The sequence below is a fragment of the Tachypleus tridentatus genome, chromosome 5, assembly GCF_004210375.1.
Source record: "Tachypleus tridentatus isolate NWPU-2018 chromosome 5, ASM421037v1, whole genome shotgun sequence".
NCBI classification, from domain to species: domain Eukaryota; kingdom Metazoa; phylum Arthropoda; class Merostomata; order Xiphosura; family Limulidae; genus Tachypleus; species Tachypleus tridentatus.
In genome coordinates, this window is record NC_134829.1 from 13,347,702 (window position 1) to 13,375,679 (window position 27,978).

Sequence of the window (27,978 nt, forward strand, 5' to 3'; positions counted from 1 at the left end):
TTTGATTGCTTTGAGTAATAATTAATTACTATAAATCGCTGTAATACAATGCACCTAACACAAAGTTGAAATAGTCAAAGATAAACATTTTGAGCGTTAATTTATCATATACTTGTTGTGTTTAGCGCAAAATTACACAATAGGCTATTTTTACTTTGTCCAACGCTGTTGGATTGAACGTGGACTGTATTGTAATTTCTCAAACTTACTGTTAACCCATCGAAAGGCAGTCCTCAAACATATCGTTAGTTTGGTACATCGTTTGACGGAACATGTTATCTTCATTTAGAGAACAATTTAAACGATTAGTATCGCCACTTACTATGCAGTGATTAAAAAAAAAGATAGGGGAAAATCACAAATTATCAGTAAACATATAATTTGATTTTACGACTGTTAAACTTAAATTTAAAAACTTAAACATAAAAGACCAAGTAAAAAACCCTAGCGGTTAATGAAGTATTGTATTGTCACATTGATCGTATGTATAACCATAATGATGGATGACAGAAGGCTTCGAAAAGTTGCACTATACTCTGGAGTTGTTGCTGGTGTTGCATATTTAAGTTATTCAGTTTTTAAAACAGCTTTCTGCGGACGGGGTTGGTGGTCAGAGCGAAATAAAAGTGAGTGTAAACAACTAAAATAAAAATATGTTTATGGTATTTCAAAACGTAAATTAGTTATTAAAATGAGCACTAGGGAAATGCGGAATTGCGTTTAGAACTGGGTCAAACGTACTTAATAATTCTGTAGAGTAACTTAAATAAAACGTGGGGCGTTTAATTTATTAAAATATCATTTGAAATTAAAACTTATAATACTTGAATTGACTTAACTCTTAAAATTCCAAAGAAAAATTGTTTTTCACTGATGGTTTCAATTTTGACAAGAATAACACATATAAAACTAGTAATTTCAAAAGTCAGATAACTTTGAAATATTACTGATGTAGGTTGTAATTTGTTTAAAATTGAGTACAAAATACGATGTTGTCTGTAAACTACGTTCAAATATATTTCAACCTTGAACTTTCAGTATGGTACAGCATGGCCAAGCGTGTCAAGGCGTGTGACTCGTAATTAGAAGGTCGCGGGTTCGCATCCCCGTCGCACCAAACATGCTCCCTTTTTCAGCTTTCGGGGGCGTTATAATCCAACGATCAATCCCACTATTCGTTGGTAAAAGAGTAGCCCAAGAGTTGGCGGTGGGTGGTAATGACTAGCTGCCTTCCCTCTAGTCTTACACTGCTAAATTAGGGATGGCTAGCACAGATAGCCCTCGAGTAGCTTTGTGCGAAATTCAAAAACAAACAAACAATTACTTTTAGTAGTTCTACTATTACTAATATACTACTATTTGTGAACATTACCAATTTAGTGTACACCTACAAAATGGGAAGTGAAGAATAAATATAAAACACCAACAAAACAGAGCTCACACATGGCTACACATTCTCTGTACATATCATGATCAAACTCTCGAACAAAGACAAATTGTTACTGTTGATGTCATAAACCAAACCATTTACAAAGAGTCAATTATGTGAAAATTAAAAAAATGACTACTGTAAATTGTTTTAGTCAGACTTTGGTGTCAACCTTGCACGTGAAAGAAACTTGCAAATTGAAACACACGTTACATGATATATTAAGATATCTTAACATAAACTAACAAAACATGGTTGACTTGAAATATATGTAATGTAAACCTCATAAGACAAGCTTAAGCATCAACTGTAGAAATGAAAGTCTTTTTGTACTACTAGTTAAAACATGCATTTGTGAAGTTCATGGTATGCTTTATGACAACATTTGACACTTCTTGATACACAATGTGGCTTGTACCAAAATGTAACACTGACAACCATGTTAACCATATTAGTAAGTCTTAATCCATTTGTTGTGGAAACACATTAATATAAAACATAACCCCAAGACATATTTTCTAGAATAAGTAGACCACATTGAAACAAAAATCAAGGTAGGTTGAGCATATTTAACCAGATACACAGCTGTATGTCAGAAAATTAAATAATGGAAAAATAGTATTTATAGTTTGTTATAGTGAATTTATAGATTTATTCCAAACAAGAAACTGTCTGAAGGTAAACCACAAATAATTCAAAATTTAGCTTATTAGTTCCTAGTCATAGAGATAGTATGAAACTAATTGCCTATAATGACACTTATTTCATTTAATATATTCAATTATAATACCCAAACATTATGAAAAAGGCTATGTAGAAAACTGACACAAAAGTATCTTAAAAGGTCAAGTATAGAATCTGTATTTACAGTTTGATACCTTTTTAAGTAGTCACAAATACTAGTTGACTTGATAGGTATTTAAACCAAAGTATTTTATCAAGTGGAAAGCTCTCTAAAACCAGTTTGAAGACAGGCAATCATACTTCATTCCCAGCTTGAAGTGATAAAGTTTTTAATACACCATATTACATTTTGTGACAGTGTGGACCTATTGGTTCATTGCTGCTGTTCCATCATCTAAACTAAATTAAAACTATTAACAAATAATTTTTTTTTTTAAATCTTAAAGCCACATACTTTTCATTTATAAAATTATCAAGTTTTTCTTAGACTCGCTTAAATTTACTGCCTCCACTACATCCAAAGGTAACCATTTCCAAAATCCAATCACACTGTTAGAAAAATAAGACTGTATTTGCTGAAGATGTCTCTTAATTGCCAACATTTATACTTATATCCACTAATCCTACTATTCTCAATGTTAAATATAAAAATAATATGATGCATCAACACTATCAGTTCCCTTTACAATCTTAAATGCCTCAGTCAGATCCCTCTTACTCTTTTTATTTTTAAGAAAAATCAGTTTGAGATATTTCAACCTTTCCTTGTATGATAACTCCTATATCCCAGGCACAATCCTAGCAATTCTTTTTAACAACTTAATGTTTTTCCTTAGGTAAGGAGCTCAAGACTGAACACAGCATTACAAATGTGGCCTCACCACTGACCATTACAATGAAATTATAACCTTTTTAGACGTGTCTTCAATATTTCTGTAGATACAACTTAAAATCCTATTTGTGGCACCTTGTGAAAAGTTTTCTGAAAATCTAGATACTCCAAATTTAACACTCTCACCCTCATCTACATAAGCAGCAATGTGTGTTAAAGTTTTGTCAATTTAATCGCTCAATGAGTATTTTTATCATTCTACAGAAACTGTAAAATGAGAATAGTCTCAAATACATTGGCTTTACTATTTCATAATATTGTAAATTATAAATTGTTTAAAAATGCATCTCATCAACTTTAGCTCAAAAGGAAGATTATCACAGGAAAAATGACATTGACATAGGAAGATGTTAAGATTTTAATAACATTATATATTTTATCCATGTCAAATGACAATCTCAGTTTCCTAGACACCATACCTAACTAATAATTAATGTTGATATAAGTGTTAATGATTCAGCTATAGTTTCATTCAAAGTAAACCACCTTAACAATAGTACTTTCTTAAAATCATATATTTTATGTCATAGTTACATTTCAACTTGTGATGTATATAATTAGAAATTAGAATATTATGTACTTGTGCCTTAATATATAACTTTTAATTAAGTAAGCATTTTCTAGGAAATTTTACTCCTTTAATAGTTAATATGTGAACATCTATCTTTTACACACAAATTCTCTTCAGTACACTAAAATACTAAAATGTATTCAAATGATAAGAATTAATTAAAAAAGAAAACCCAGTAAACAATATATATGTATATAAATAAAGTATATAAATTATGTTTCCATCTAAAACAGGTGCAATAATTTGCTTACTATTTATATTTCTAAAGTCAGCTGTCTTGATAACCTCATACAATATTAGTTATGAAGTAAAAACAGATAATTGAAACTAATTTTTCATTTTTAACACTTACATAAACATATTTTGTGGATAATAGTTTGAACCAGCAGAAAATAAAATTTTCTTTGAAAATAGAGCCATTACAACATGTTAATATTTGATCATAACTAACTACAGAGTGTTTCAAGAACTTTTGTTAAAATATACACTCATTTTTAACAGAATGCTTTGAGGTACACATATCTCATGGGTTATCACATATTGTTTAAGAGTTCACTTAAATATAGCCAGTGAAATCTAATAAAGTAAATATAAAGTAAAAAAGGATTGGGTGGAAAGGTTGAGAAATAGTCATTATGTTAAAATTTCTGCAGAAGACATGTATATGTATATTTTTTCTTTTCTTTTCTTTTCTATGTATATACATTTATCATTCCAAATTATATTAAGTATATTAAGACAAACACAATAATTCACATTTAAGAAGTAGTCGTAATGTCAGAAAGGTCACTTAAGAGAAGGCTTTACAAAGATTATAGAAAAATTGTGATTTTTAAACGAAATAATTATTTTTAACTTGAATTATATGGTATGTTCTCAATCTAATAAATTTTATTAAGCTTATGATTACTTTTCCTTAATGACAGATCCTGCAAACAGATTTATTGTTTTGAAACACACAACCTATTAAAGTACACTATTTATGACACTTTTTAAAGGATTAACTTCCATGATAAAGTCCTGAAAGTACTATATTGTAGTTCTGTTGAACATTAGTTTGAATGTAAGTGGGCATGCAAGTAGACAAACACAGCTGAAATTACAGAAATTATAATAATACTGTTGTGGTAACAAATGAAAAAAAATTACAAATTTTAAACTTTGGGCAAATACACGATTTAAGTTGATTTTTCCAAATCCTTTGCAAGACATTGATTGTGCTATTAATCCTGACACTCTCCTCCACAAAAACTTTTTTGTCCTAGAGAGATGTTTGCATAGCACTGTAGTAATGTATCCAGCCTTTTTCTTACTGATGTTAGTTGTTTCAAATAAGTTTGCTTACCTATTTCAATAATAGATTTTTGGATGGTTTAGACTTCTGTAGGCAGTTCTGGCTGAATGGATTGTGACTGTGATACATTGTAGTAAGTGGCTTCCCATACACATCACCTATTTGTACAAACAAAAATGCCACAGTCAAAATAATCTTGCTTATGAAGAATATCAGCTGGAGTCAAAAAAGTATCACTCTTCCATAATTAGAAATTTCCTTTCGAATTGACAAATAGATGGTAAAATTTTCAAAATTAGATTAAACAGGTGCATGTGTTACCCATGCATTGAATCTAAGGATATTATTATTTTCTTCTTTTTTTATCAATAACAGCAAAATTTAATGGCTCACTTTCACATTAGTTGGGATGAGAGAAATGCCAGATTGAATGTAATGTTTTTCTACCTGTATAAGAAAACTCATAGTTTTCTGGCCACATTCTGTAATGGGACAAGTAAAATAGAAAAAACTCAACTTGTGTTACCTTTTGTTATTGGAAACTCTAGATTTTGGGAAAAACTTAATCTTATCTATGTAAATACATTTCAGTTTTTTTCAGGAATATGGGTTATTTTTTAATGGATTATTTTTAGTTAAACGTCTTAATGTTCTGCTCTTTGGAATTCCCAGAAAATATGTCAAGTTGTTGGGTATGGCATAGAGTTTGTAATTATGTCTTATTATTTGGGTCTTCTGCCTTTGTATATATGCAACTTAGGATTGTATACAATTTCTTCATGATGTGATAACTGAATTGTGAGTTTTGGTTCTACCAATTAAAAACTAGTGATGCACTTATATATATATTTTTCTTTACTTGTGGCTTCTCTCTACCACAATATGATCTATCAAGGTACCATTAAAAATGCCTAAAAATACTCAATTTCAGTGCTACTGTTTGTTAGGTCACTATCTTTCTTTATCCTAACATGCAGGCTATCAAACACAAACACAGGTGAAGTTGCTTTCACTTGATCAAAGAAAAGAAGAGTGCATGGGTGAGCAGGCCCCAGGATATCTGCCTCTTTTCTTGTTGCTGTTACTTTTCTCTGCCTTGCATGTGAACATAGATCTTTCTCCTCTTACATCATATCTTTTTTAGTTTTCTCCACCCGATATGTTTCATGAAATTATATTTTACTCCTCGTTACTATATTTGTCTAACACTCCCTATATTTTCCTTGGAGTCAGTAAGTGCACTCACTGATGTAACTCACTGTAGCTTTTTGTTTTTTGCAGTTTATAGGTGTCTATAGAATACTGGTATAACCAAGTATCAGCTGGGATTTGAAATGGTGGTGGGAAAAACTAAAACATCATATCATGTGTAAAGTTGTGAAAGAGTTACATTTTGAAAACAGAGAATCACATTCTCATTTATTTTCAGAATCCAGATGTTGGAGTAAAATGGTAAGACACCACACCACTATCAGAGCCAAGTTAGTGAATGAGAACAGAGCCTTTACATATGTTAATATCATTTAATATAATTTTAATTAGAGTCTTTTTTGGAGTTTTGACAGTTTTATGATTTATGGCAGTGATTAATTGGATTTGATCATTTTAAAGGAAAGCTTTTACTCATATGTCATCACAGTACCAGTCATTTCTTTTACTTACTATATTATGGTGTTTCAGCTGCCAGCTTAGAACATTTATTTGGTGTAGTAAATATGTAGTTTCTAGCTCTCTCCAGTGCTAATGGGAGAAGGGTCTTTAGTGTTTTGATCTTCAGCATTTGTATCCATTGTTGTTTTGTTTTCTAATCATTGGGCTATTGTGTTACCTGTTGTATCTCCTATCACTACTGTTTCTTGCTCCTTTTACTTGTTTTGGTGAAATTTGTCTGAACTGGAAAATCCTTGAGACACAATTGCATGTTTTACAGTTTGGTTTAAAGTTTGAAACTCAGAAGTTGGAGAATGGTTTTTCTTCCTGAACTCCACGTTTCTATTCAGTTTGTTTTCTTGATAACTCGTATTTTTTATTCCTTTTCCATGGCATGTGTAGCTGAAGTATTCCTTATTCTAACAGGTACATTATCTTTTTCAAAATGAATCACAAGAATGGTAAGATTAGCTTAAAATATTTTTTTGGTAGAAGAGGAGTAATCTTCAGCTGAGACAGTTTTATTTTTTGAACAGGTGGTTGGTCTCTGAAAAGGTTGTCTTCAGATGTGCCAGATGCACTAAATTTATGACAGTAGAAGGAAGGGCTTGGTAAATATTTGAATGATAAGGAATATCGCAAGTTTTTGTTGTTGTTTTTTAGTTCAGTTTGATGGATGGAGTGAACTAGATAAAACAAAAAGTATCTGTTAAATTTTATATTTTAATACAGATTTTCTCTATGTGGTGATTTTGTTTTGATAAAAAAATAAATAAAAAAATGGAGATACTTTGTGTTAAAAAAATTAAACAACATGGTTACTGTCTCATGCTACGTGAACAATGGCAACTTTGTGTTGTATAAAACTAAAACTAATTACCATGTTTTGTATAAACAAAAAATAATCAAATTTTTCTAGTCTTCCTTTAATTTGTTAATCTTGCATCCTGTCTGTCAAGTTATACCTCTTAAACTTATTTATTCTTTGTTTTCTTTTTTAATAAGGGAAAGTTGTATTGTTGCTCATTACTATTTATAATTTTCTACTTTTTCATTTAAACATTTGTCTAAGAGTGTGCTTTTGTAGGTTTTACAAAGTAACTATAGTTTTTTGCAAAAACTTATGAAAAGACTTGTAGAGTTCTGTAACTTTTGTAACTTTATTTTACTATTATGTATATGTTACATCATGATCGGTACTGCTACTTTAACTCAACATTTAATTACATTTTTTTCAAAATTTAAATCAGTTTCATCTCATCAGTCTGACTTGAAAAGTACAAGTTGTCAGACAGATATTACTTCTTTATCGATGATACAACAATGTATGCTGACAGGAACTTTGGTACAAGAGGGGATTCGAGAGTTGAACCTTAAGGCTCAAGAATACAGACAATTAGGGTTAAATTTTTCTCCAAGAGATAGAGCAAAGAGTCTACAGAATTCTCCATGGAGCTCTCCCTGTACTTTGAGCCCTGCAGACGAAAAGCAGATCATGAGTCGTTCTGTAGACAATCTTGCTCTGTGTGTAAGAACCAAGTCTCCTCTGCACCGTCGAAAAAGCATGCCAAAAGAAAGGGTATCTCTGGATGGTGAGGAATCTTTGTTGATGAAACAGACTGATTGCCATTTTCCAATACTGAAAGAGTCTGAACAAGTATTTTATAAGCAACTGGACAGTCTCAGTATGAAAGCCAGAATTATGACACATTATGAAGCAAAATGTTTAGTTACTTTATTGCATTCAAAGGATGAGGAGACACAAGTGAAGGTGTTGACAACAATGTCCAATTGTGCTGCTTTTACAGTAAATCAGGTACTTCTAATGTATATGGAATTCATACTTCTATTATAGTGGTAATATAATTATGCTTCCAGTGTAGTAATAGTGTAATTGTACTTCCAGTGAACTAGTAATATAATTGTGCTTCCAGTGTAGTAATAGTGTAATTGTACTTCCAGTGAACTAGTAATATAATTGTACTTTCAGTGTAGTAGTTATGTAATTGTACTTCCAGTGAATTGGTAATATAATTGTACTTTCAGTGTAGTAGTTATGTAATTGTAATTCTAGTGAACTGGTAATATAATGTAGTTTTGATGCAGTAGTTGTATAAATGTACTTTCAATATAGTATTTACTTCCACTCATAAGATTAGCTTTTCCCATTTTGTGCTGCCTTGTATATGTGAACCTTTTTTATATAGCATCTCACAAACTTTCTGTACACCCCTTATTGGAATGAAAGATTCCAACATGTCTGTCATGCAAATCATCAAGTGTCATCTCTCCACCAATAGGAAAGCACTACCATGATGTGATTCCCTCCTTGAACCACTACCAAACCATCACTTCTCATTTGACAGTGCTAGAGTTCAGACATCTTTTTTTAGTTCCAGTTCTGCTTAGAGTGGGTTTACCATATTTTAACTTGCAATTTATTTCATTTATTTTCAAAAAGTGTTCACTTTCATTTTGAAGGCATTTATTTACCCATGTTTTGCTACCAAATCTCTCTCATCTGTATCTTTGATATCAAGCATACATTCCAAAGTTCATATTACCAATTTGAATCCATCTAATTCATCTGAAGCCATATTTCAGGCCACAGGTGCAGGTGACTCATTGGGGGATTTATAAAGTGTGATATGGGGCAACCTTTGTATCCTCCCATGGCTCCTCCCCCACCTGTGTCTTTCAATTCTGGTTACATTGACGAAGATTTTGATCATTTGTTCCCCTCTCCCTCTTGGAGTTTGCCTTGCCTTCCCATGCTTTGCCTGAGGTGTTTGGGTTTTGCTGACTTTTTCAAATTTTATTTGACAGGTACATGATGTTTTGTCTTTTGCTCCTACTTTTCATGACCAAAGTCCTTCCCTTTTACATGATTGTGCCTCCCAACTTTATTTAGTTTTTCTCTGCTCCATGATATTTGAATCCATGCCAAGTGTTTTGCCTCATTTTTGGGTAACAACATTAGTATGTCTTGTTCTCCATGGACCTTAGATCAGACTGCTCTCTCTCTCATCATAGGGATGACTGTCTTTGTATGGACAAACAGTTGTTGGGTTTTGTTCTGCCTGTTTGGGTGGGGCCAGGTCACAAATTTTCTGTTCATTTCACAGGTATCTTGTATTCCTGTCTTTATCTTATTATGACTCTGTTGTGGTACCACTCCTCAACTTATCTCCTGTCAAAGGTTCTTCATACACAACCTTGAGGGGTTTTCTGGGGAGGTACTTTCCCTCATCACTTCCATGTTGGCCTACCTGTCATTTTCTGCTCTCCAGGTTTTCTCTCCAGATCTTGTATGACCATGATGGACATCTCCAATGCTTATCTGCTTATTCACATCTCAGAGCATCCTTGTCCTTATCTTTGCTATGTCCATCTTTGGGTGGTGTACCAGTTTTGCTCCTTACCCTTTTGGCTGGCTTTGATACTGTATGTCTTTTGTTGGGTGGTACAAGCCTTTGATCTACATCTCAATGCCCTCAGATTGCAATTTCACTTCTACATGGATGTATGGCTTTCTCTTGCTCATTCCAAACAGGAATTGGCTTGTCATATTTTTGAAGTGATTTGGGTGGGTTGGTTGATCAAATTGGAGAAGTCATTCCTTCATTCTACCCAGTACCTCATTCATTTTGGTGTTTTCTTCAACATCCATCAGTTGGGCCCAATCTTCTCCTCTTCAGTGTTGTTCTATGGAGTGGAATGTTTGGAATGGCCTGTCTGCTTCTTCACTTTCTGCTCCTCAGTTTCTATCACTTTTGGGGATGTGGTTTTTATGGCTAATTTTATACCCTTTGGTCTGTCTTCTGTGTGGTCCCTTCAATGAGCCCTCTACAACCAATGGAACCTTGCTAGAGTTCCTTTGGATTCTCTCATCACCCTTCCATCCGACATGATGGTGGTTTGGCAAAACTCGTACTTCTGCAGGTGTCCTATTTTATCCACCTCAATCTAAGTTACATCTCTTCATGGATGCATCTCTTTGATGCTGGGGTGCATGGTTGATTGCTGAGTGTCTTTGAGTTGTTTATTTTTGGAAGATCATTCTCTTCATATCAGTGGCATTGAACTGCTTGCTGTTCATTGGGCTTTGTATCATTTTCTTCCTATCCCTAGAGATCAGTTGATCATGGTCCATACCAAGGTTTAAACAGTGGTGGCTCATATGAATTACTAAGGGGGCACCAGATCAAGATCATTAAGTTTTGCTCCCTTGGATCTTCTCTTTTGGGTCTACAGTCATCACATTTGTTTCATGGCATGTTATGTACTGAGTTCTTTCAACTTTGTAGAGGATTGTTTTTCTCAATCAGACTTAAGTTTATCTAACAGAGTGGTTTTTTAATCTCTTTGTTTATTGGTGGCTTTGCAGTTATTGGGCTACTCTTCATATTGATGTATTTGCCACCTTCTTCAGTCACCAGTTACCTTTGTTTTGGCCCCCTCTTCTTCATTTTCAAGCTTTGACTATAGATGCCTACAGTCAGAATTGGCCCAATGAGTTCCTTTATATTTATCTTCCTATCTTATTACTTCTTCAGGTAGTTTTCCACATCCATATATCTCCTTCTGAGTGTTCCTTATTGGCATGCTCAACCATTGTGTCCTTACTTACTCCAGTTACAGTTGTTGCCTCATGTCCCTCTTCCCTTATTTCCCAACCTCTTTCATCAATCACAGTCACCTGTTCTGCATCCTGTACTTCACACCTTTCATCTTCAAATTTGGCTTTTGTCTGGTCTCTGATGAGGAGATTTAGTTTCTTACATCATGTGGCATTTGATTAAGCTCTTTCCATCCATCCTTCATCTATGACTGTAAATGAAAGGAAATGGAATTTTTTTGTAGCTGGGCCCTTCCAGCGTCTTGTCCAAAGGTTGCTAATATCTCTGAGTTTCTTTCTGGATATTTGGCAGTCCTATCATTTACTTTTCATTTTTCTTATTACTGTATGGTCTTTCTTTCCCTTGTTCCTACCCTTTTGATCCATTCATTGTATATGTCAGCCACTTAGGCATCTGATACTTCCAGATTGGGGCATTAATGTTGTACTTCATTCCTTCACATTATCTCCATTTGAGACCACTTCCTCATGTTCTCTGTTTCACCTATCCCTTAAGGCATATTTCCTTTTGTTCTTAGTCTGCTGGTGGTGTTGATCAGATATATTTGTTATGTATCTTCTTTATTCAGATCATTCCTTCCTTTCCAGTACTTCAGTAGCTGTTGAGAGTAACTTCTCCTTTTGGCCTATTTCCCTTTCTATTTCTTATTTCTCTCTTGTTTTCATTCAGATAAAATTTTATGCCCATTGTTTGCCCTTCATTGTTATATTGCCTGCACTGCTTTCTTTAGGAGCTCTTGTTTATGTCTGTTGCCAACCCTCTTCCTCTCAGGATCTTTCTTCCATTACCCTTACTAATTGGGTTTGTCATTTCATCCAGCTGGCTTACTCCTCTTTGTCCCCTTCCCAATATACATTATTTCATGTTAATTCCATCAAATCCACCACCTCATATTTTTCCTTGCTTTTTGTCTCATTGAGTCTTTGGAGGAGATTGTGCAGTTAGGCATGTGGACCACCCCTCAGATGTTCATCTCCCTTTATCTCCATCACATTGCTGTTTTAGCAATAGGTAGTATTTACTACCTATGGCTATACTTCATATTTTGGTGCAGCTATGACACGTGGTAAATCTTTATTAATGGTTTCTTTTCTTTCATGGGCCCTTGTTTCAAATTTCTTCTTGTGGATTCCACTCTGTAGTGAATGGTGTCTGACCAGGTATTTTTTTCTACATAAATCTACACTGTATGCCACCTTTGAGATGGGGTGTTTTACAGTCACTGGATGATCAATAACCCCATGGTACATGCTTCATAAATAGACCCATCCCAAACTGTACCACCCATGGAAAACATAACAAAAGCAGAAAGGGATAGTTGCCCTTTCTTGCCTTATCTTGGTTGAGTAAATCATTATTGTCCACTTTTCAAAATAGGATTTTATGATCACCAAGTTTGCTGTCTTGGGTGTAGTAGCCCTTTCAGACTCTCTAATGCTAATTTTCTCCTCTTTTTTTGAGTAGTATGTAGGAGCCTTTACTACTTAACAGTTGCTGAAATGGTTGGCCAAGGAGGCATCTTGCTGGATTGGTTCCTTATAAATAGATATAACCATTCATTTCAGAGTAGAGTGGTGGTGTTCCGCCAGTGTAGAAGGTGTACCATCCTTCGGATTTAATAACACATACAACATAAAAGTGTCAATGCAGTTCAATTTTTTGGTTATGTGCCCTCATCCCACTCTGGTGTAAATGTCAGTTTTTGTTATTGAGTGAACCAATCAGCATTAGTTCTCACACAGATTTGGGATTGTCCACCTTCCTCTCCCGATTCTTCTCTCTGTGTCAAGGAGGGTTTACATGGATTGTTTTTGTCTCTGTCCTGGACATTCAGTTATTTTCTCTTGTGACAGAAATATTATTGATCTTTGGATGTTTCAGACCAATCTCACAGTTGCAGGAGATGATTGCATGAGATGGACTTCACTCAGATAGTGGAAAACACATTCCCAAATACCTGGCCTAGTGCCATTCCTGGGTCATTCTCTGGAGTCATTTTCTCACATCAACAATTTTATTGCTTGAGATGACAACATTATGATCCTCATCCTACCCTTGCACAGATGTTGGTACCCAATGAGGAGGTTTGGAATATAATTGACTTACTGAATGTGGCCCTAGCCATTGTATGCCATGGTATGCATCCTCCTTTACCCAGATTTCTTTTGTAGGATTGAGTTATGTATTTATCTGATTGAGATCATTTACCTGACTTATCCTCGCCCACTTGGATGTGCTTCATTCCTTTTCTACCATGTTTGCTTATAACTGTCCATGGTAAGAGAACACCTGGTTCAGAGTGGTATGGTACCCTTTCCCAGACCATCTGATCTGTTTCTTTCATATACAGAGGTTTTCCTTGAACACTTTCATGGGGTATGTCTGTTCTTTCCTCAGTTCATCCTCCTTTTCAATATGGGATTTTACCTACTCTTGTGATATAGAAAGCTATAATTTTCCTACACTGAAAATGTATTTTTAATAGATATTTCCTTCTTCTCACACTTCCCACTCTCCTCCTAACAATCTTCTGATACTTAAATCTGCCAAATGTTAAATTGATGGTTCAGTAATGATGCGTAAAGGGAGTCACATACATTAGATGATGGTAGTGCTTTCCTATTGGTGGAGAGATTATGCATGATAATTTACATGAGAAACATATTGGGATCTTTTATTCCATTAGAGGGGGTGGAGAAGGCTGGTAGCATGTGTTATAAAACATTTGCATATAGAGGGCAGATAATTTGTGAAGTACCCATTCAATATATCTTTTCATTTTAGTAAAATTAAAACTTTTAGTGTAGTAGTTGTATAATTGTACTTCCAGTTCAGTGGTAATTTAACTGTACTTTCACTGAAATTGTAGTGTAATTAAAGTTACAATGTTGTCATAATATCATTGAATATTCATTGTAAAAGTAATATAACACTGTACAACAATTTTTTTGAAAAGTTTTTGCTGATTGTGACAGGTACCTGGTGGGTACGCACAAATATAGTTTTGGTTTTGCCTCATCATGTAGGAACTTTGAGAAATAGACAGTTAACTGTTTATCGGCAATCATGTATTTGATTGCGTTTATGATTCTAATAAGCTATTAACTTCAACATAATTAAGTGTTTTGCTCCTGATTTTCATTTGTATTCAATGTCCGGTGCATCATGTTGCAGTCTCCAACAGTAGTCAGCAAGCATTGATGAATTCCAGTTACCCTGATATCTTTTTTCCCTTGTAGCAATGTCCTGGTGAAACTGAAGATTTTGATGAAACAGTACGTGATGGGCAAATTTGGATGTGATTTTCGTGATCAGCAGCCAAAAATCTATAAGGAACACCCAACAGTGTTCAAGAAACAAAAACTTTGTTGTGCAGTGTAATTAGACATCCAGTAAACTAGTAATTAACATAATTGAACCACAAGTGGTATAGTTGATTCAGTCCTCAGTTGTAGAACATAATTTTATGTTACACATATTACTGTAGCTCTTTAATTCAGATATTAAATCTTTGAAAAGTAACTTGAAATAGGAACTGGAATGTGTGAACTGTATGTGTAGTACCATTCTCCCAAATATTTTTACTCGAACACGGAAAAACTATAGGGCATGAAAACTTTTTATGGAAGTGAATAACAGTTAGATGTCTCTTGACTCTTTCAGCTTCAATATACTTGTATCATGGATAAGTGGTAAATTGAAAAAAAAAAGAAATATAAAAAATCTTTATATTTTGTTGTAAATTTGTGTTCAAATCAGGCAGACCTACTTCTGAGGTGATACACACCTCTCACACAGAAAGCTATATTTCCCATGCATTTGCCTTAAATTTTGCATGCTACCAGCCTTTAGGCAACTCCTAAACTTACAAAGTTTCTAACAATTTGCAATACTGCACAGTGATGTAAGCATGCAGCAAACTTCACCAGTAGTGGAGATAAGTTGTAGTTACTTAAAGGCTAGTGGTGTGCAAATTTCAAATGCAGATGCAGAAAGAATATAGCTTTCTGTGTGAAGATATGAGTATTTATCAGAAGTACATCTTAGGTATGGAAAATGTTAACTTCTGAAATACTGAAAACATTTCATTATTGAGTTTGAATTAATGCTTTTAAGAAAATGTGACTTAAATTTTCCAAATTTCTTTTGTATATTTGCCTACTGTGTCAGTTCGTTATCCATGACATTTATTTAGTCACCTATTATGTGTCTTACTGTGCATGTGTCAGTGGATCTTGCATTACCTCCACTTTTCTGCCATAAAATATACTTTTTTTTTTCACAGTCATGCTGTTCACACCTTACAGTCTGTCTTCTTCCATGAGTGATTCTGAAGTTCAAGATATGAAAGTACTGCTACTTAACCTGCTTTACTCAATGCATTTGTTCCTGTTTAAGCACCTTTTTCATCAATTTTCTTTTAACAATTTTCTATAAGTATATAGGGTATTTGTGTTACTGCACTATACAATTTATATTGAGGGGGGGGTTTCCCAGATGAGTATCAAGATTTTTTGGATGTCAGCAGACTGGGTAATGATTGTCTTTCTTATTTTATTCCATAACATAGGGCTGTGACGATTACACGATTAACCGATTACGGTTCGGTTACTGCTCTTAACCGGTTATGGATTTCCTAACTAGTTAATCAAAGATTTTTTTCTGAGAAAAATAAACGAGGGAAAACAATACGATTATCGACATTTGCGTGTAAATATTCCATTATTTGACCTTGACATTGGTATGTTTGCCTATCGTGATTTTACAAACTGCTTGCCTTTTTGTTTGGTTGAATTTTCGTTGTTGTTGTTGAAAGCCTTTAGAGTTTTTGTTAACGTTCGGTGCGGCCGTCACGTGCAAATTCCTAGTGCTGTGACGATTACACGATTAACCTGTTACAAAAGTCCGTAATCATCGCAGCCCTACCATAACAGACAATTGTTTTTGGCTCAGGCTTATTCAACTTTGTCAGAGAAGCAGGATTTTACAGTTAGCCCTATTCTTAATGGAGCTGCTGTTGAACTTATTTCTATGTTTTAACATGTATTTAACATTTAACATTTTGAGCCTATATATCAGCTGGACCTCAGTGATCCAATATGCTACAACAGGATACTTTTTTGAAATCCTTATTTTTTTCACCCTTTTGACATTCAGGTTGCTCATCTCGTCATATTATTTGACATAAATGGGCATGTTTTCAACTGTACCAGTTACTGCTTTGGTTTCTGTTCCAGTGGAAACACGATTGCATTAATTTGTTCCTGTTTGGCAATCTTTCATCACATGTTAGTGGGTTTTTGGGTTTTATCAGAAGAACTTGTCCTACAATCCCCTATCCCTCAAGCTCAGGTATACATTTCCTTTCCTGTACCTTGAAATTCTACCACCAGCCACTGTCTATCAGAGGTGGTATAAGACCTTTTGTCTCAACAGGCTATTAAACCTGTTCATCATCTGTCTCCAGGATTTTATTCCAGGTTGTTTGTTCTCCCCAATAAAACCTGAAATTGGTGGTCTGTAATTAATTTGTTCTGCCTCAATCAATTTCCCAATCTGCCCCATTATTTCACAATGGAGCTATTTCCCTCTCTCTGGTGTTTTTTTTTCCAGGTTTACGAATGACCAAGATGGATATTGCAAATGTTTATTTACATATCCTGATATCTTATCAGTCATGATCATATTTCCAATTTGTTCACCATGGGATAGTTTATACGTTTTGTGCACTTCCCTTCAGGCTAGCTTTGGCCCTGTTTGTTTCTTGTTGGTTGGTCAGAGCATTCATTCTTCACTTACATGTTCTTGAGTTACACTTTCATCATTGTACAGATGACTGGCTACTGTTAGCTCATTCCAAACAGAAGTCTGCTTGCCACACTCAAAAGGAGTTCATGGAGGTGGCTTGAGTGAGCTTATGTTGGAGAAGTTATTCCTGTGACCTACCCAATATCTTATCCATTTGGGCATGGTTTTCAATGCCTACCTCAGTAGGGTCTAACCTTCTACTCTTCAACTTTGTTTGATGGAGTTTTCAGCTCTCCATGCTCTAATTGCTCCCTCTGTTATGGCTTGTGAGTTTCTATTGCTTTTGGGGATGTGGTATTCCATGGCAGTCCTTATTCCCTTTAGTTGAGCTTATATGCAGGCTCTTCATGACCAGTGGAATCTTGTGAGGGATCCTTTGATGACTCTTACTGTCCTTTTTCCTACCTTGATCGACAATCTACACTTATGGCTGGACAAGACTCATCCAGATTTACACATTTTCATGGATACATTCCTTCAGGAATATGGCACATGTGTCAATCATTGGTGTTCAGCTGAGACATCTTATCATATCAACTTCCTGGAGCTTCTCGCTGTAGGTCATGATTTGGATTATTTTCTCCATTTGACCATAAATTATCATCATGTAATGATCCATTCTGACATTTCTACAGTGATTACTTATCTCAGTCACCAGGGTGGCACTCATTCTCAATCCCTCTGTATTCATGCATTGGATCTTCTTTTTTGGGCCCACGCACTAGATATTCATATCAATGGGTGTCATGTTTTTGGTGCTTTCAATCTTGTCTGAGATTGGTTTTCTCATCTAGTCAAAGTCTATCTGATGTAGTAGTCTCTCAGTCCTCTTTTTCCAGTAACTTTGCCATATCCCATTGTTTTGTCTCAGTTCTTGTTGTTACTCTGAATTCTTCCCTGGATGTCTCACACTTTTTTTTTCTTGTAGAGTTTATGAGTTTTTTTTTATCAGTTCCAAACCCCTGGAAACAAACAAAATATAGAAATGATCATAAAACCGTTTACTTGAGAGTAGGGCAGTAGAGTTTTGTTGGTATAGATGACATGATATTCTCCATTATGAAACAACTGTAAATTGGAGTGAACTGTCAAAATTACAGTTCAACCTTTCAGTTGAGAGTCATCATCCTTCCTCCATGTTGATGTTGGTTCCCAGTGGCTGGGTTTTGGATTTAGAGTTGAACTAATCAATTTAAGCTTTCATACGTATTACAGGTGCATGTATTCTTCCCTTGATTATACTCTTGCTACTTCATCTATGTTGTGGGTCACAGTGGAAGTACTTGCAGATTATTATGGTTCTTCTCTTTCCAATATCTCTTGATGCTTATTATTCTGAGGCTGTTACTGTGCTCGGAATGGTTCTGGTCAATTTCAAGTTTGAGGGAGATGGTTTACATCATGCCAACATCTTTTCAGCACTAGATATTAGGTTCCCATATTGTTCTATTAATTTCTTACATTATTATCATATGCCTTTTCATGGGTCAGGGGCTATGAGATTTCTTTCAGTCTCATAAACTTGAGGTGAAGATGGTATGCTCCTCTTTTCTGTCCCCACATTAGGTGTCAGTTCCTGGTGTCCTGGGTTTTGGATTGCAGTTAACTTGCAGGTAGTATGATCTTATTTCCTACTTCCACCTGGATATCAGTATTGGGAGGCTGAGTTTTGGAATGTAGTTGACTTACTAACAGTATGAACCTCATAAAACTCCCACATAGATGTCACTTTGTAGTAGCATGAGTTTTGGATGTAGTTGATTTGTTGTGTACAGTCAGTTGTGCTGTAGCCATTCTACACCTAGAATACATCCTTTTAATTGTACCCACTTTGATATTTTCTAGAACAGACTTTCTTAGGTATTGTAGGGCTCAGATCACTATCTGACCTTAACTTTCTCCCACTTCAATGTGCTGCTGTGCTTTTCTGCCCATATGTGCATCATCTTTCTATGATTGGTGAAGAGTATACTTGCTTCAAAAATGGTTATCCCCCCATCAGATCTTAGAATCTGACTGTCTAATTTTATGGAGTGCTCTTCAGATGCTTGTGAGGAATACTTTTTTTTTTCCCTTATACCAGTTCTTTCACCTGTTTTTGTGAGAGGAGGTAATGTATCATGTTGGAAGTTATAATTTTCCTGCACTGAAAATCTATTTCCAAGAGTACTTACCTTTTTTCACACTTCCCACCATTCCTCCCCACTGAAAACTGGTTTTTCCATCTTCTGCCAAAACTTAAAACGATAATTTGGTAGAATTGAACAGAGGTTGTCATATGAGTCATGAGAGTATGTTGCATTCTCATTGGTAGGGAGTTGTTGCATGAGGATTTGCATGACAGACATATTGGAAGAAGTCAATTCCATTGAGGGGAGATAATAGGCTTGTGGCATGCACAAACATTTTTTTTCATAAAAAGGGCAGCACTTAAGAGACATAACTATTTATGTGACATTAGGTAAGTATCTATTAGAAATACATTTTTAACATAGGAAAATTATAACTTTGAACCTTTGGCCATGTGTTTATTATACCTCTTTTCCTGAAAATGTATTTTATTTTGTTACCTGCTTCATGGAAATGCAGGTATAATATATTTACCATTGATTGGTTATGTATTTACATCCTGATTGGGCCTTTCTATAAAGATTTAAGCAGTGAAAGAGGATCCCAGCTATTTTTGTTTCCTGTTGTGTTTCCCACCCTAACTGACACAAATTATTATTCTGTATTCTGTGTTATGTCAGGGTGGTTTATTGCTATCTTGCACAAACATTTTTTTGAGGGATTCACATCTTTTTTATCAGCTATTTATTTATTAAGACAAATCTTGCTTTGTCAACATTAATGAATATGCTTGTGCAATTGATCCATCTTGTTTGTCATGATGTTTTGGAACACCTTAGATATGAATTGTGGGTTATATCTCATCAAGCTTGTCATTTGATGTTATCTTTAGCATTCAAATTTCAGTATTCCTCAAACAACATCTTGTAGGCCAGTATATGGACAAATTCCAATAACTTTTTCAGTTTTAGCTTCTTCATATTGCTGTCTTTTCAACTATGTGATTTTATCACCTTCAATTACACTATGTAACAAGATTTTTACTTTTTCTTGTTCCTGGGCAGAAAATGTTATTTCTCAATTGCTTATGCCTAAAGTAAATGGAAAAGACCTATTTTTCTCTTCAAACTTTGCTTTTGTGACCTGGGTAATGACATTTTCAAATTTACCCATTTTCCAGAACATCCCAGGTAGATTCAGTGCTGAGTAGCTGATAGAGAATTTTCTCAAACTTACAAGAATTTTCAAGAATATTGTGGAACTTATGAGAATTTTCAAGAACCTTTTAGAATTTTCTAGAACTTTCCATAGTAATATATATAGGGACTCACCACTCACCACTTCGTTTTAGTTCCAGCTGCCTAAGTAAACACATCGACTTATCTGATTTTATCTGATGTTATCTTTGTCTTTGGGACAGCAGGGACACTGCAGTGCACTAAAACAGGAAGTACTGGCCATAATGGACTGAGTTCTGTGTGGGGATAGGGAGCACAACGTCAAGCACTACTGGACCTCCAGAAGGTGTTATTCCTACCATTGCATGTAAAATTGGGTCTTATGAAACAATCTGTCACAGCTCTCGATAAGGCATCTGCAGCCTTCAAGTACCTTTGAGACTTCTTCCCTAAGCTGTCTGAGGCAAAGGTCAAAACTGGCGTCTTCGTCGCCCCACAAATAAAGAAGATCCTGGAGTGTACAGAATTCCCAAAGAAGCTCAGTAGGAAGGAAAAAAAAGCTTTGGGCAGCTTTGTTGCAGTGGTTTGGAGCTTCTTGTGCAATCGCAAGGCTGAAAATTATGTGGAACTGTTTGAGGCTTGGGTGAAGAACTAAAGCAAAATGGGCTGCAGGATGTCCCTGAAAGTCCATATCCTTGATGTTCATCTTGATAAGTTCAAGGAGAACATGGGACCATACTCATAGGAGCAAGGCAAGTGCTTCCATCAAGATATACTGGACTTTGAACATCGCTACCAAGGAGTGTATAACACAAACACGGTGGTAGACTATATTTGGGGGCTGATATGTGAAAGTGATTTACATTACAGTTGCAAATCTCGAAAAACTACTCATTTCTGAATATTTTTGTTCGTTTTTGTGTAACTTTAGTATAAATACATGTAAATTTTGATTCATATGTTGTTTTATTCAGACCTTATGTAAATGAAAATGTGCAAATTTGCCTGATTTTACAAAGAAAATAGGTTAATTTCGAAATTTCATTATCCAGGTTACAAAAGCAAAGTTTGAAGGGAGTAATGGCCATTTTCTGTACTTTTACAACATAAGCAATTCAGAAATAACTCATACTATCCAGGAACAAAATTTGTGTTACATAGTGTTATTCATCAATCTGAGTGGAATATGAAACTGTGAAGTTTTTATGTTTCAGTCTCTCTTTTTTTTTTCCAACACCTGTTGTTCACTGTTTTCATGGTTGTGTTTCACTTGTTTTCATTTCACCAGTTACAAAACGAATCTTAAATATGGGATCTTCTTTTGTATATAGTTTTTGTACTTATTCAAATTGGTCTTTTTAAGATCATATTGCTTAATCTCTGCATTTGTAACCAAGTATTGCTATATTTTCTAACTGCTCACCATTCTCAAGGTGTCTGTGATTCATATATCATAAAAAGAAACACTGTTGAGACTTAAAAAAATACATATTCCTCCATGTTAATCCTAAATGCACACTCCAACCTCTGTATTGGAGCTCCATTAAGGGTTGTTTTCGCTTGGAAGTTACCTAAGAGTGTGATCTAGTGGCTAATGATGCCTAAGTTGGAGCCCTTCCCACTTAAGATTTTACATCTTTGTATGGCATTGGAGATTTCACAAAGTGAATCTGCTCCATTCAGGATGGAATTCATCCTTTTTTAATACCTAGATATTCAAATTGCACTGCTCTTGCATGTTGAGCCTATCCTTGGGGCATCTTTGGGTCTTTATTAGTTCTCCATGGACAATGTGGCTGGCTTGTGGAATCTGCCCATTTTAGGTACAGATGAAGAAAGGGTACTGCCTCTGGGGTGTATCCTTTTAGAATATATGTGTTTATGAGGGTTGCTCCCCCTGTAAACTAGGGCACAGCATTCCTCTTGTCTGTTAATGCTACCACCTGTATCCCATTTTTGGCTGTGCAAATGCTGTATACTATTAGTGTTTACAAAACTCATGTCTCTTAAACTATCAACACAAGAATTATGGGTGAAGAAGAATGCTATCTTTCTGAGTGTCCTTTAAGTCAAGTCTTTCTTCTACAAGGATGATCTGCTTCACTCATTCTTCCTACATTTCACTCTGACTTTGTTTTGTTACTCTTTTTTTTCTTTTTTTGCAGTCTAGATAGTTTATCTTCCTTTCTTGCAGTTTTTCTTCAATGGTTTCCACCTTCTTTACAGTGTGAGTATTCTGGGTTTCAGCATTTCAGAAGTAAGATTACATGGTTTTAATTTTTAGAATTAAAATGGATTTCATCTGAAATACCTTTCTTTTTGTCTCTTCACAACCAAATAAATATTATTATGACTGCTGCAACTTTCTAAAAAAACAAAATCTATCTTTTGACAGGCATGTAAAACTTTTGTAAGATCCATTGATGCATGCACAATTATGACATGGTAGTTGAGTGAGTGGAGGATCATGAGTTAGTGCTGTTTATGGTATTCAAAATACCTAAAGGATATTCGGAAGTTTCGATTCACATGCTTTGTTAATAACATGTTGATACTCAACAAAAAAAACTTTTCACTATTTCAGAGGTAAGTACTTTTTTCAAAATTTACTTTAGTTGTAATTACAGTCTACCTGTTTACTTTGAGTACTGTTAATTGTGAAGTTTATAATGTAGCAGTCTATTTAGTAAAGTAGATAGATAATTGCTAAAACTTTTGTACATTGGGGAGAGTTATATGTTGTACATTTGCAAAGACAAGTGTTGAGTTAAGGACTTGGAAAATATTAAAGTTTAAAACTTCATTCAGATCAGATGATTCATTTACAACATTGAAAATATGAAGCACAAAAGTACTAATCAGAACAGTACAATTTGTCTTGCAGAATCGACTTGCAGATGCTGGTTGTCTGGTGGTATTGAGAAACTTAATCAAGTCTCCTTCTCCTGTGGTGCAGGTTACATCTGTACAAGCAGTGGCCAACTTAGCTGTAAATTCAAGGAATCAGGCTCCCTTTCAGGTAGCTTAATAAACTTTTCATCTACTTCATGAACTACTTTCTTTGTTATAAAATGTATGTTGATCTGTCTTCTCTGTAACTAAAGTCTTGAACTACACTGTTATCTGTCTTCTGTGTAACTAATGTCCTGAACTACACTGTTATCTAACTTCTGTTATTATAGCTCTTCTTTTAGATGGTTTAAAAAACTTTTGCTCTGATTATTAACTACCTTGTGTGTCATGTAACTTGATACTTTCTGATTGAGCAGTATTATATGTTACCATATTAACTTCTTTCATACAATTTAATTAAGTTAATACGTGTATTGAATTGGCTTACTAAGTGATGAACAAAAAGATATATTAATACTAGAAATAAATGTTAAGAAAAATATGATATTTGGGTTCCAGAGCTCATGTGGATTTCCACTAAATCTAATACTTTTGGGAGGGAAAATAACATATCTTTGGTAATTTTCAAGAATGCTGTTCCTACTTATCAATCTATTTGTTAGAAAGAAATTTTTTAAATTTTCAAATTATTTCTATTTGATTTAAGAAAAAAGTTAATAGTTAATCAGATTGTATACTGTGGATTGTCACAATAATGATCAAAGCAAAAATGTTAAAACCTTCCAAAAACATTTAAATAGCAAAGGAAGCAAGGGTTGTTTACAAGGACAAGTATCTAAAAATGAGTAGTTATTTAAGCATTGAGATTGAAATTTCCCATTGGATCTTACTAGAGAGTTTTGACATTACACTTTTTCTTTTGCACTACATTAAAATCAGTCACTACATTTAAGAAGTTTATGTAGGATTTTCTAAAGTTATGTTTTTACTAAATACTCAAATATCTTTGTATTTTATGTGTAGTTTCAGAGTTTGACAAGCATTTATATTTTCATGGTTTAAGTTTTAACACAAATTCTGGATAGAATCTCAATGGTGAAAAATACACAGCTTCCAATATGCGTGTTTATTAATGTTTGAGAAAATCTTTAGGTGTTTGTATGTTGTCAAAATTAAAGCAATTATACATGCTGCTTTGTTAAATCTTTAAAGACATATTAAAACTGTGCAAATAATGTACAATTAGTGATTCAAAACATTGTCAATCAGTGGGGTAGACAGTATACAAGCCTCTAAAGTTGGGCAACATTGATAGGGCATGTTCTCACTTCTTTGAATGTATTTGTGCAGAATCTGATTGATTCTTTGGCCTAATAAATGTATAATGTTCTGGCATTGCATTTTATGTACATTGTAAGAAGAGTATTTTATAAACAAGTAACCAAGTTGCATGTATTATGCATAAGAAGCATTTAATCTATACAAACTAAATGATATATTTAATAATGTACTAACAGATGATTCTGTCAACTTATTGATTATTGTTCCCCCTTTTCTTCACACATTACACCACCCATACTGCAACATTTTTTATTTTTTTTTTACTTTTCAGTTTCTGTACAGGTTGAGAATTTATCAGTGTTTATTTAAACCTTGCTTTAGTCATGTTACTGTTGTGGGTTAAAGTAGAACAAATATCTTTTTTTTTTACTTCTAGGCTATAATTTGTCTATTTTATTTTATAATTTCAGAAATACGTATATGTCTTTAATATTAATAAATTATGTTTGTGAAAGAAAATTCTGTAAAACTTGACCCACACTATTAACAAAAGTAAAAATAAGACTTGTACTTTTTAATCTTGTCCACTATCTTAACATTCTGTTGTGGCTTTAGAGAAGCATTTCTGTTATCTTCCAGGTGTGTGTCCCAGTCTTGTTAAAATATGCTGTAGATCCAGAGACAGGTGCTTATTTGCGAAGTCTAAGTTTAATGGCACTTGCTAACCTGGCTCTCGAAGAAGTGCCTGTTACTCTCTACAAAAGTAACCTTCACTCTCTACTTCAGTTTTTAGAAGAAAGCACTATTAAAATCCAAGTTCTTAAACTGTTAAATAATTTATCTTGTTGTTCTGCTATAGCCCCTTATATATTAACTACCAAGGTAAGTAAGTTGGTATAGTTTTTTCAACTCATTATTTTAAAGTAAAACATTTAATTTTTGTAGAGGTGGTGGCATATTTTGGTAGGGGCTCACGGTCTTAACAGGGGTCTATTGATAATTTTGTACTATGTAAAATTACATGGGATGCAGGGCTCACAAAATTTATTAGCCTCTTGGCCCACATAACCTTAAATCTGCCATTGTGTAGAGGTTCCTTGTGAACTTAGTTGATTAACTACACCAATCAGGTGACAGCTGGTATGTGTTAAAATTATTCAAGATGTAATATTCCGTCTTGTCTGTTACTGGAGGAAAATGATAAACCATGTTTTTTGTGGTATCCTTTATAAATGTGTGTGATTCTCAGTGTTAATATTTTTGTTGTAATACAACTTTATTGGTGTCTAAAACTTCTTTACTTGTAGTGTGTAATGATCTTTATAAATATTTCCTGTGTATATACTTGTATATGTTTTGCTTGCTGAGTGATAAAAATATATTCCAAGTATTATAGCTAATGTACAATCTCTGATAATATGCCTTTATTATATCTAATTTAGTTGTCATAGTGGAATAAAAAAAGAAATCTATATTTTGAAATAAGTGTAATGGATTTACATACAACCTCTCAGTGTAAAGAAATGACTAAAGAAGCTGGGTGAAATCAAGTTGATATGGTATGGTTTAATTAATGGTATAGTTTAGTCAGTGCATTTCAAGTCTGAGTTAAAGTGCACACGTACTTCAAGTCTTATTTGGTACAGTTTAATTGTCGATGTGTTGTTTTATAGCTTACTATTAATGGCGCCCATACTTTGTATCACAATGAGTTATTTTATCTCTTTGAATATTCAGTGTAAATATTTGATATAAAACGTGAGTACAAGTTACTCATTTTCTTTGTAAAATACATAGTATTCCAGCTGTAATTAGTAGTATTAACTGCAATATTGATGATATCTTTGACAAGTTGTTTGGTGTGTAAGTGGTTTGAGTCTGATATGATACAGTTTAATCTGTGTAATTCAAGTGTAATGTGGTACAGACTTCAATCATTGTGTTTTAAGTATGGTGTATAACTTTCTTCTTTTAATTGATTATTCAATATTCTAGTGCCCTTCAATCTGCAAGATGCTTGACATTGAAGACAGAGATGTTCTCTTGAGACTTCTAACATTTTTGGGAAACATGTCAGTGGCAGCTAGTCAACAGCAAATGTTAAATAAGGAGTTGTCAGCTGACAATGAGAATACATTTGAGATGCTTGAATCTACAGTACATAGCCAATTACTGTGTGAATCTTTCTACAGGAAAATGTTTTCATTATTATCAAGTACTGATGAAGAGATCTGTGCTAATGCCAGAAAAGTCTGTAGCATCTTAAGTCAACTACATCACTACAACATTTGAAGCATGTTAAAATTAACCACAGTAGTGTATCGTGTTGTTAGAATTAACCACAGTAGTGTATCATGTTGCAGTTAATGGTGAAAGCTTAAGTTGTTGTACTCATCATAGGTGAGGTGAATATAATGACTTCAATGATGTCTGCTCTTACCTTTGTACTATAGTTTGTGTATAGTGATATTTGTCAGTTTACTTATTATAATCATTGTATTCATAGTCCTTCTTTTCGTGTGCAGGAATACTTTAGCTTATTGTACATATAGAGCTAAATTTGTAAATGTAAATAATTATAGTAATTGTATTCATAGAATTTTCTCATACAGAAAAACATTAAATTATTGCACTAAAAATATTTTTATGTATAGAAAAACTAAATCATTGCACTGATATTTTCACACAAACAGATTAAATCACTACTGGTATTTCCTGTATGGAGACCTAGTCATTTCACTTCTATGATTTTCATGTACAGAGAAACTAAATCAATGCACAAATAAAGTTTCTATAAATAAAGATGTAAATAATTGTAAATGAAATGCATCATCATAATTACAGTGACTATAATAGCAAATCTTTTATATACAGAAAAAGAGATAATTTCATTTTTTTAAGTTGTTACATTGGCTGTACAGATAGTTTTTATGCCACTTGGTAGAAGAGTTTTACATCACATTGCACATAACCATAATTTTTGAAAACACAATATTCAATTTGTTCATATGAAGAGACATTTTAGCGAGTGTAAATATATATATTCAAGTATGGTGGTTTGTACCACCATGTATGTAGGAATAAATATCAACACATTACTAGTTCTCTTTTTGTTGAGTAATGAGTTTGGACATTTATTTTATTGACTAGCTGTAAACAGTGATATTTTACAATATTTGTGTAACAGTTTTGTAATGTAAAAACACAAGATAAATAAAAAATTTGGAATTTGAAAACTGCAAATTTGATCATAAAAAAAGTAAGGAAAGAAGGCTAGAGATACTGTAAACATTATTTACTCAGTTTACAAACCCTGTTTTGTTCCTGTGCTGTTACCTAAAACTACATTTGGTGGAGTCAAAATAGGGATTTCTAGTTTGAGTAAAAATGTCTACAGTACTTCCAGCCTTGTTTTCTTATTTTTGGTTTTCCAGTCTCTGCTTGTAGGCTCCTGAATTTCCAAGTGTATCTTGTTTGCTGTCTTCTGTATGTTCAACTATAGGCAAAGGATTACTCGATATGGTAGCTAAGTTTATATATATATTGTAATGATAATAAACATAGCTTATAGCCAGCTGATATAGTCCATGGTGATTTCTTGTAACTGTTGACTGATTGCATTAATATG

General features: G+C 34.0%; 1 protein-coding gene across 5 annotated transcripts; it reads left to right on the top strand.

The window, feature by feature from the left end:
- The first annotated feature begins 461 nt into the window (after positions 1 to 461).
- On the top strand, positions 462 to 27,921 carry LOC143250557 (uncharacterized). 5 transcript variants are annotated; one of them, XM_076501291.1, is made up of 7 exons: positions 494 to 626; positions 6,300 to 6,322; positions 7,057 to 7,131; positions 7,771 to 8,336; positions 23,101 to 23,235; positions 24,990 to 25,232; positions 26,346 to 27,921. In XM_076501291.1, exons 4-7 carry the CDS (start codon positions 7,833 to 7,835, stop codon positions 26,640 to 26,642), a joined length of 1,179 nt encoding a protein of 392 aa, XP_076357406.1. In that variant the 5' UTR covers positions 494 to 626; positions 6,300 to 6,322; positions 7,057 to 7,131; positions 7,771 to 7,832; the 3' UTR covers positions 26,643 to 27,921. The 5 variants fall into 5 exon arrangements, with proteins under 5 accessions (XP_076357405.1, XP_076357403.1, XP_076357407.1 ...); XM_076501290.1 differs by lacking the exon at positions 6,300 to 6,322 and having other exon boundaries at positions 462 to 626; XM_076501288.1 differs by lacking the exons at positions 6,300 to 6,322; positions 7,057 to 7,131 and having other exon boundaries at positions 466 to 626.
- The last annotated feature ends 57 nt before the right edge of the window (positions 27,922 to 27,978 follow it).

Excerpts from the sequence above, each read along its gene's own strand:
- LOC143250557 (XM_076501288.1), top strand. The coding sequence starts at position 497 with ATGATGGATGACAGAAGGCTTCGAAAAGTTGCACTATACTCTGGAGTT. Across the intron at positions 8,337-23,100 it reads CTGCTTTTACAGTAAATCAG|AATCGACTTGCAGATGCTGG; the intron begins GTACTTCTAATG and ends TTTGTCTTGCAG. Across the intron at positions 25,233-26,345 it reads CTTATATATTAACTACCAAG|TGCCCTTCAATCTGCAAGAT; the intron begins GTAAGTAAGTTG and ends TCAATATTCTAG.